Source organism: Olea europaea, unplaced genomic scaffold (assembly GCF_002742605.1).
Source record: "Olea europaea var. sylvestris unplaced genomic scaffold, O_europaea_v1 scaffold1471, whole genome shotgun sequence".
Classification (NCBI taxonomy): domain Eukaryota; kingdom Viridiplantae; phylum Streptophyta; class Magnoliopsida; order Lamiales; family Oleaceae; genus Olea; species Olea europaea.
Genome location: NW_019232267.1, coordinates 32,891 through 43,669, shown reverse-complemented (window position 1 = coordinate 43,669; position 10,779 = coordinate 32,891). Strand labels below are relative to the sequence as shown.

Below are 10,779 nucleotides of genomic sequence, written 5' to 3'. Positions count from 1 at the left end.
GCTTATATTGTACCGTTATTGACTCTCATGTTGGATTTAATTCAACTCTTAAAATATCATCTCCTCAAATTCTCTCTATGTGCACTCTATTGCGCTGGGGTTCTAAGCATTATGGTATCTACGATATTGCATTTTTTCTATTTGTTCTTCGATGAGGAGATTGATTTTTTTCAATATCTGCAAAATTGCAAACGCACGTCATTATATTATACAAGACAAAGGTATCTAAGATATCAAAATAAGCATTATGTTAAAAAGTTGTATGTTATTTTAGAATGTAGAACCTTAATTAACATCATCATCACAAAAATAAAAGTATGAATTAATATCAATTTAAAGAATAAGTACATAATGAGCTTAGACAATGTCTTACGGTGGAAATTTGGTAGTCGTTCTAATTGGATTCAAGCGATATACATGCAAAAAATGTAACATAGCTTTGTCCATCTTGTCTAGACGCGCTTTTAAAACACTGATTGAGGGCGAGCAAAATTTATTATTTAGAGTTACTAATTTATTTATCATAGGAAATGACAAAAGTTAATTAATATATTTTATGTATTTAACCAATTATATTTTATATTTTATAGGGATCTGAATTTTTTTAAATAAAATTATTATCTTAATCATATGAAGATATCAAAATAAGCATTATGTTAAAAAGTTGTATGTTATTTTAGAATGTAGAACCTTAATTAACATCATCATCACAAAAATTAAAGTATGAATTAAATATCAATTTAAAGAATAAGTACATAATGAGCTTAGACAATGTCTTACGGTGGAAATTTGGTAGTCGTTCTAATTGGATTCAAGCGATATACATGCAAAAAATGTAACATAGCTTTGTCCATTTTGTCTAGACGCGCTTTTAAAACACTGATTGAGGGCGAGCAAAATTTATTATTTAGAGTTTCTAATTTATATATCATAGGAAATGACAAAAGTTAATTAATATATTTTATGTGTTTAACCAATTATATTTTATATTTTATAGGGATCTGAATTTTTTTAAATAAAATTATTATCTTAATCATATAGTTTAGTTTGCTTTCCTCGCTCACAATTCTATATTCTAGTTCGTAAGCAAAGAAGAATACTTAAAATTTCAAAAAATATTGTACTTACAATGAAAAAACGAGCAATATTTATTTTATATAAGAACGGTAATAAGGCGAAGGCTGCTTATTTACCAAATGACTTTTTGAATAAGTTGGTTGGGGTGGTGTGCTCATTCACAAGAGTTGAGGATGTTCATTGCCTTATTGCTAAAAGGTTAGGGTGTTAAAAGTGAAATAAGAAAATTAAATGAATTTGTGGGTAAGTAAACATTTCAAAGGTGCCCTTTTAAAATAAATAAATTGATGCCCCAACCCACCTCACCCCACCCCACCCCACCTCCCCTCTCTAATTTCACTGGTTATGTACCTTTTCCCCATGCCTTGAACATTCATTTTTGTCCATTTTGTCATGCCTTTTACCCATCTACCTAAGACCTACGAATTTCTTTTTGCCATACATGTTGGGCTTTTTGGGTTTTCTCTTTCCCTTTTTTGAGGAACTTCATAGTTTTTTCAAGAAAACGTGTAAAAGTTTTCTTCGAGTGGTACCGTAGTTCCCCAACCCCCCTCACCCCACCCCACCCCACCTCCCCTCTCTAATTTCACTGGTTATGTACCTTTTCCCCATGCCTTGAACATTCATTTTTGTACATTTTGTCATGCCTTTTACCCATCTACCTAAGACCTACGAATTTCTTTTTGCCATACATGTTGGGCTTTTTGGGATTTCTCTTTCCCTTTTTTGATGAACTTCATAGTTTTTTCAAGAAAACGTGTAAAAGTTTTCTTCGAGTGGTACCGTAGTTTTATAAAAAGATTTTCCAATGTTAATGCATTTTCTTCTTTTTCACCTTCGATGTTTACTTAATTTCTATATACAAAAAATACTCAAAAACTCGGTTTTGCACACTTTTCTTGCCTTACTAAATAATGGTCGAATTGGAGGACCCATTCGACTAAATTGAATGATCATGTTAATGTCATTTTCTATTGCAATAACAATGACTAACGAAGTGTATTCTACTTGCAAAATTAATCTTAGTACCGTAGTTTTATAAAAAGATTTTCCAATGTTAATGCATTTTCTTCTTTTTCACCTTCGATGTTTACTTAATTTCTATATACAAAAAATACTCAAAAACTCGGTTTTGCACACTTTTCTTGCCTTACTAAATAATGGTCGAATTGGAGGACCCATTCGACTAAATTGAATGATCATGTTAATGTCATTTTCTATTGCAATAATAATGACTAACGAAGTGTATTCTACTTGCAAAATTAATCTTAAAAAAAAATAAAAATAGAAATAACATGTTCAATAGCTAAATTTCTCTTAGCAAACAAGATATGGATATAAACAAGAATTATTTTCGACTTCTCAGCGGTCAAACAATTTTATATATGAGCTAAATTACTAGGTCGTTGATATATTTGTAAGGTACGTTTTTTGAATGTATTACTGTCTCTTTTCAATTTAAAATTACTTTTGACAATATAATTTATTGAAACAATTAATATATAAATTTTGAACTCCAATTAATTTATAACATCATAAAAATGAATTTAAGATTTCAAGAGTATTGTCTTTACCATCGTTCTAAAAGGCGTTTTTGGAGGAGCCGTCAATGTGCGATGTGCATGCACATTGCGCATTGATGGCTCCTCTAAGTCAAGTGACTTGACGCCTTATTTAGCAGTCAATAGCAATCGTTGAACACTAAGGCGTGCCTAGGCGCAATTATTCGCGCATAATTATTGTTGACGTCAAAATATGCATTGGCTAATTTTGAGCCAGCTTTAAGAAGGGAGGTGTTTTAGTTGAAATTACGTTAAATTAGTCGAATTAGCTGCAATGTCGAGCTCGAAAGTTGGGTCACTGAATCCTCCTGTGATTGGTCAACGGGGTCGGTGAACGTGTGCCGATGTTTCCTCAGGTAATGATGATCTGCAAGAGGTTGAAGATTTCGTGCCTTGGATTTGAGACTTTGGATGGTGATGACATCATTTTTGACAAGTGCACGAGTTTTAAAGGGTGATATGACAAAGGGCGATCGTGATATCTTTTTGGGGTTACGGCGAGTAAACCCAAGCTGAGGGGTGTAGCCGAACTCATATCTGCCAGAGGTGGGGCCTGTGAACAACTTTCGCGAGATCGGAGTTCGGTGGTCAACAATTATCCTTTTCTAAAATATATTTTTTTTTCACAATTCTTATAAGTTAAAACTTAAATGTTGATTTCTTCACTTCGTCAGTTCTAAATTCAAAATAGTCACTCAAAACCTTGAACAAAGGAAATCTCCCAAAATTTGTTATATATTTATTATTTAATATTTATATTTGGAACTTATCTTTTTGTAGGAAACTTTGAAAAAATGTATAAATTTCCTATAAATTTGTTTTAAATGTTTGACATGTATTATTTTTAATTATTAAACAATTTTTCAATTGATTAAAAATAAAAATAATATTAAAATAAGAAAATACATTTTTACGCTTAGACCTTGCCTAAGCTTGCTTAGCCCATGATTAGTCCTTCACGCATCGTCATGTATTACTCCTTTTAAAATACTGGTATTTACTAATAGTAACACATTTTACAGCATTCCCATGACATTTTTTTGCAATTTTCTTTTTCAAAAGTTATTTTGAAATCAATTATGAGTCTAAAACAAGATAAACGTACCAGAAGGGACCATTCCCAAGTTAATACTTTAAACGACATCGTTGTACCTCGAAAAATGTGACCGTTGGCCCCCCGTTTTCAAAATCCGTAATCGCCCTTCCCCTTCCTGTGGCAGTTCCTCCAATTATTACAATTGCCCAAATTGAATTTGTAAATCGCATTTATTATTGCACTCAATGCAGTATGGAGCGTATACAATATATATGAACAGAGATCCATATATAAGTATAAAGCATCGATACAGGAGAGATGCTCAGTGCTCTGTACTGTGCTATGTGCCCAGGAATTGTCCGTTCTCTCTTTTTCCCATTATTAAGCATCAATTTTTGTTCCTCTGCCATTAATATTATTCCCAAACAGAAGAAAATTTTCGATATTTACCGACAGAATACATATATCGTTTTTATATGTATGTATCGTCATCTTCCAAGTGCTAGCAAGAGTTGTACATACACTTAGTTGTTTACATTTTGTGTCTGTGTGTGAATCCCATAAGATCATTTTGATTCAAGCACAAAAAACTGACAAGAAGGTAGAAAAAAGGAGAAATTTGTACGCGTGAAAATGGGGTGTGCACAATCAAGAATAGACAATGAAGAATCAGTGTCAAGATGCAAAGAAAGAAGGAATCTGATGAGAGAGGCTGTTTCTGTAAGAAATGCATTTGCGTCGGCTCAGTCGGGCTACGCCGTATCCCTCAAAAACATTGGCGCTGCCTTGAGCGATTACGGTACCGGCGAGGTGCCCCCGCCGCCACCAGCTATAGCGGTGGGCCCTGGAGACCCAGCTGTTACGGAGCGACCGCCGCCGCCGCCGCCGTTGCCTCCTTCTGTGATGGAGTCCAGTCTGCCTCCTCCTCCGCCACTCCCGACCTTTTCCCCTCTCCCGCCCATTCAGCGTTCCATGACCATGCCTGCTGCGCTTTCTCACTCGGAGAAAATGAAGGGTATTGTCATTGATGAGAGTGATGAAGAAGAAGAGGAAGAAGAGAAAGGAGGGCTTAATAGAAGGAAAAAAGGGGTTGAGGAGATGGGCCCCGAAACCCCAATAAGAACCCCTAATCCGCCCCCGCCACCGGACCTTAAAGGCGTGGCCTGGGATTATTTTTTCATGGGGGACAATATGCCCGGTCAGTCATTGGAGGAGGTGGAGGAAGAAGACGACGAGAAGCATTATATGGAAGGACAAAAGGGCAATGAAAATGGGAATTTCGACGAGGTGGGTAACATTAACATGGAGTTCAAGACGCCGGAGAAAAATGTGGGATTCCCTGGAGTTGAGGAGTTTAAGACACCTGAGGAGACGACGGTGACTGAGGCAAAGGAGAAGCAATTCTTGCATTCAAACACAGCGCCACCTGTGATGAGTGGAGGAGGGATTAGTGGTGGGAATATGGTAGGAAATAAAAATAGTGTGGATTTGTCAAAGATTTTGGGTGAGATTGATGATCATTTCCTCAAGGCTTCCCAAAGTGCACAAGAGGTGTCGAAGATGCTGGAGGCCACCCGCTTGCATTACCATTCTAATTTTGCTGATAATAGAGGTGACAATATCATTTTACCGTTTTGGTAGAGAACAATAGCTTTCTGATTGAGTTCTTGTGTGATATGTGTTGTTGACGCGTTTTGTCTGAATTCACCTAACGTTTAAGATTTTCGGTTAGATTTAGAAGTGGTTGTTGCTCGAAATTGAATTTGCATTTACTAGAGGGGTTTAAATTGAATCTTAGAACACAAAACATGCATTTGTGAAACCATTTGTTCTCATAACGTGTGCCTTAATGTAGTATGAATTATTTAAGGATATACGTATAGATCATTGCATTCACAAAAGCATTAGCCATCTTCTCGAAGGGCATTGTTTCCTATTACTCATGAGTGTCTATGTATAGGGAAATTACTCAATTTTTTGTATAGACACTAACTTTGAGCTGGTTAGCTACTAAGGTTGTTTCTGTTCAGTTTGTAGAGATTATAATCTAATAGTAGTGTATTAATAATTTGTGAATGGAGTAGATTCTCTTGTGCTTGTCTACATAATGATTTTTCTCATAATATATTAGCCAATTAAGAGATAAGCTTGTAACCGCTGGGCAATCCAGCATTTGGGACTCAAATGAACTTACATGTGTGAACTTGAATTTCTTGTGTAAAGTTTGAATCTTTATTACTTTTCTTATCATTAATATTTTTCATTCATGGAGATTTTTCTCAACAGGCATACAAAATGTTAGATGCTTGTTTAAAACTTATAGCCTAAACAGTTTATTATTTGACTTGGATCGAGCATTACGATAGAGTTCTATATAGGAGTAATGTTTCGTTCCCCCAACTGTCACCTGACTGGAAAACTATTGATTGTAATATGGAAAACCATATTTGTTTTTCTCATGGGTGTTTTGAGATAGAAATGCTATTCAAATTATGACCCTGTTGTTAGTTCTATTTCTATTAAATGAACCTGCAGCAGAAGATTTCTATTTCCATCTGAAGTTCTAAAATGTTTGCCTAATCGCTTGACTTACTTATTGAGGCAAAACCATATCCAGTTAATAGATCCTCCGCCAGTTCTCTTACAAATGGATAAATGTTGTTTCTTATTTTTAGGGCACATTGACCATGCAGCGAGGGTAATGCAAGTAATTACATGGAACAAGTCTTTCAGAGGCATACCAAATGGTGATGGCACTAAGGATAACTTGGATGCAGACGATTATGAGACGCATGCCACTGTCTTGGATAAATTGCTAGCATGGGAGAAAAAGCTATATGAAGAAGTGAAGGTGCGTTACATTCTCTTAGAACTATCAATTTATCATATTCTCTGTGTGTTTACACTTCATCCCAGATCTTTTGATTTTCATTTTATCATATTGATTTGTAATTGATGTCTATGGCAAGTTTTTGATTTGGATTAAACTTATTCTCTAATTCTGAGAGATATGATGAATGAGATCAAAAAATGAAGAAAAACACACCTATTTGTCTAATTTAACATTGAAAAAACTGCGCAAATTAGATTCTTTTATATAGTATATGAAACTAAGGCCCCACACACAATACAACATTCTTGCATTATAATTGCATATGGCACCATTTGAATTTGTTACATCAGGGAATAAAATTTTCTGTGACAAAAAAAATTGGTTAGCTGCTGTGTCGTAACTATTCTAGTTGTGGCACGCACGCCTGGATTCTTCCTTAGGCATGACCATGTTTATATATATGGTTAATTGATGCCATTTGAATTTGTTGCATCAGGGAATAAAATTTTCTTTGACAAAAAAAATTGGCTAGCTGCTGTGTTGTAACTATTCTAGTTGTGGCATGCAAGCCTGGATTCTTCCGTAGGCATGGCCATATTTATAACATTTGTTGTTTTTGTGCACTGATAGGCTGGTGAGCTTATGAAACTCGAGTATCAGAGGAAAGTTTCAGCGTTGAACAAGCTGAAAAAACGTAATGCTAGTACAGAACAGTTGGAGAAAGCAAAAGCTGCTGTTAGTCATTTGCATACACGGTATATAGTCGACTGGCAATCTTTGGATTCAACTGTTTCGGAAGTCAATGATATACGCGACAAGCAGTTGTATCCAAAACTTGTTGCTCTCATTCACGGGTAAGTTTCTGTTTTGATTCATCCTTAGTCCAAAACTATATCTATTAATTTTTATGACAGTTCATTGTATGCTAATTTAGTTCCCCATCAACAATGAGGCTGTGGGCGATGCCGTAGTATGTTGTCAGTCATCTCTAGACAGTGTTTCCCTGCTTGACTAATCTGCATTTTCTTATTCTGGCCTGGAGATTCTTCGCCATACTCTGAAAAATACCTTAATGTAATCCAAAAATTTTAAATTTAAATCATTAAATCATGCCATGGAAACTTTTTTTGAGTGCTTAAATTTTTATTCTTGACCTGCCATTAAGATCTTCTCATTCTCTCTCTCATGCTTTCTGCATTAATGAAATGCTCCATAACATGATCTACTTACCATAAGTTTAACAGTAATAATCCTAAAAGAAATCCGGAAACTTTTTTTGAGTGCTTGAATTTTTATTCTTGACCTGCCATTAAGATCTTCTCATTCTCTCTCTCATGGTTTCTGCATTAATGAAATGCTCCATAACATGATCTACTTACCATAAGTTTAACAGTAATAATCCTAAAAGAAATCCGACTTGAATATGTTGTTCATCTTTTACTGTGTAATGCTCTTCCTCTTCTACCAGGTCCTGCCTTCCTCATCCACGTTGATCAGATTTTCTGCATTAAATGTTATCCAGAGGAAAAAATCTTACCATACATAGCACTACATGTATACTTGAAGTCTCAAACTCATAATCTAGTTGATTTAAAAAACAAACAAATATTTGGTTTAAAAAGGGTAATTTTTCTTCCGGGGATTGCTACGTTGTTTGACTTTCTCAATCAAGTATACCTAGGTTTCATTGATTTCTCTTAAATCCAAATATGGGACAAAACCTTTATATTACTTTCTGCATCACACTGGAGTTTTTTTCCTTGATTGACATCATCATGTTATCTTAAAATCCCTTTTGCCGCTGAAATGTATTCACTCATATCAAATATCTCTGCAATGGATTCATCAGTTGAATGTTTCCCATGTTTTTTTTCTTTTATTATGTCTTGATTATTATTTTACTCTATTGAAGGATGGCAAAGATGTGGAAATCCATGTGCACACATCACGACAGCCAGCTGAACATTGTTGCCGAACTCAAACCCCTTGAAATTTCGGGAACTCCCATTGAAACGAGCAAAAATCATCACGAGCATACACTCCAGCTTTGGAATGTTGTCCAGGAATGGCAATCGCAATTTGAAAAGCTCGTTACTAATCAAAGACAATACATCCAAGCCCTTAATAGCTGGTTGAAGTTAAATCTTATCCCGATTGAGAGCAGCATAAAAGAAAAAATCTCTTCACCCCCAAGAGTTCAGAACCCTCCAATCCACCCTCTCCTACATTCTTGGCACGACCAACTCGAAAAGCTTCCGAATGAGGTTGTCAAAAGCGCAATTTCCTCCTTTGCTGCTGTCATAAAGTCCATTATTGACCATCAGGAGGAAGAAATGAAGCTAAAGGAGAAGTTTGAAGAAACCAGAAAAGAGTACATGCGCAAGAACCAGGCATTCCAAGAATGGTATCAGAAGTACAGCATGCAGCACAGAACCCCAGACGAGAATGACCCGGAGAAATCCGTGGGCTCCAACACGAAGGACCCCCTTTTGGAGAAACAGTTTGTGGTAGAAAGCTTGAAAAAGAGGTTGGAAGAGGAAATGGAAGATCATCGGAAGCTCTGTATTCAAGTGAGGGACAAGTCGCTTGGGAGTTTAAAAATCCGGCTGCCTGAGTTTTTCCGAGCCATGTCTGACTATGCTCATACTTGTTTTGATTCTTATGAGAGACTGAGAATGCTTGTTCATTCGCAGAATCATGCGAACCGGGGTTCATAGAGCTGGTTTCGGTTTCCCATTACATGGTGGACGACTTGTTCATGGCGGATTAGTTTTTTTTTTTTTTTTTTATCTTCCAAGCGTGTGCGACTCAAGGGAGAAGATTTTTCTAGCTTGTTGTGTACTCCCATTTATAGTTTTCACTTGTTAATCCTGTCTTTGATTTAACTTATTTGGTGGCTGGATGGCAATGGAAAGGGCTACTCTTTTCGGATTGGGTAGGTGGTGTGAAGTTGAGTTGGTTCGACCTGGCCCACTGTAAGTCCCTACGTGGCTGTGGACTTGAGGTCGCCATACCTTGTAGAGGTTGCCACGTTCGACCACTACTCAAATTAATATGGACTAAGTGAGTAAATACCGGCTAATATTACTCTAGTTAAGGAATAATGGGAACCCTAATTAAGTAGTATATAAATATTATTTTGGTTATGGTCCCCAATATACCAAATCATACACTCTTTTCGCTTCTCCCCATCGAGAAGAGAAATCACGGTCCCATTGAGGAATAAGGAGATTTGGTTGAGGAAGATCACAAAATCACCCTCTTCATTTGCATTCATCGGTACATAGTCGATTGTTGCAGTAATTCCGCAACAGTAGGCAATCGTTTACAATGGATACAGGTATATTATCTGAATCTATGAATTCTAGTAATTTAGCATGATGTTGATCCTAGGATTCAATTTATATTTGGATCTAATTTGATTTTCTAACAAGTGGTATCAAAGCGGTCATCATTTGCTAGATTATTAGGATTTGTGCATGTTCTATTCGTATGATATTTGGATTATTTTTCTCGAATAGAATATTTGAATTTTGTGAAATTCCTTAAACTGTCAAGTTTAAGAATTATTCTTGATGCATTCGGCAAAATCGAATCTCGAAATTTTTGGCACAGTTAGTATTGATTTTAAATTCTGTCAGTGTCCATTTTAATTTTTTTTTTGGGATCTGAATTTCATCTGCCTTTTAGACATCTGCAGTTTCGGATCATTTTATAATGAATTTCAATTGCATCAAGAGCAAGTCAGCAATTTTGGACTGTTTATAATGGATATATCACTTTTGATAGCATGTAGATCACTGTCAAAATCTGTGACCTTCATTATGGATCCAGAAATCAGAATTTCAACTGCATGGATTAGCCGCATTTTTTGACCCTTGTTTTATGTCTCATAATGGAGTCAATATAGAATGGTGTATGACAGAATACTATTTGGCATATTTAGTATAGATTGGTAATACACGTAACCTTTCACAATGGATCAATTTCAATTGCATTATATGATTCAGTTGCAATTGTTGACTTTTGTTTCATAATGGGTCCAAGACATGTGCCTTTTGGTTTAAAATAAAAAAAACATGTGCCTTTGAGAATTCAGTTTTTCCAATTTTAAGTTTTAAAATAAATTCAAAACTTTGGTTTTGATTGTTCCCTTTGGATGTCTAGTATATTCAATTTAATTGATTAAAGCAACATGTTGTCAAAGTAACCCCTATTGTGTAGATTGATTTAATTGAAAATACATAGATGTTTTGTACGGAGTTATTTAT

At 35.5% G+C, this 10,779-nt stretch overlaps 1 protein-coding gene across 1 annotated transcript; it reads left to right on the top strand.

Annotated features, from left to right (window-relative positions):
- The first annotated feature begins 3,940 nt into the window (after window positions 1-3,940).
- Window positions 3,941-9,440, top strand: LOC111376205 (nitrate regulatory gene2 protein-like). The gene is made up of 4 exons (XM_022999153.1): window positions 3,941-5,287; window positions 6,351-6,526; window positions 7,139-7,362; window positions 8,421-9,440. The coding sequence occupies exons 1-4, from the start codon at window positions 4,309-4,311 to the stop codon at window positions 9,223-9,225; spliced, it is 2,184 nt and encodes a 727-aa protein (XP_022854921.1). The 5' UTR covers window positions 3,941-4,308; the 3' UTR covers window positions 9,226-9,440.
- Window positions 9,441-10,779: the final 1,339 nt, after the last annotated feature.

Bases quoted from the DNA above. Each gene is read 5' to 3' on its own strand.
- LOC111376205 (XM_022999153.1), top strand. From the start codon at position 4,309: ATGGGGTGTGCACAATCAAGAATAGACAATGAAGAATCAGTGTCAAGA. The intron at 5,288-6,350 runs GTGACAATATCA...TCTTATTTTTAG, and splicing joins TAATTTTGCTGATAATAGAG to GGCACATTGACCATGCAGCG. The intron at 6,527-7,138 runs GTGCGTTACATT...GTGCACTGATAG, and splicing joins AGCTATATGAAGAAGTGAAG to GCTGGTGAGCTTATGAAACT.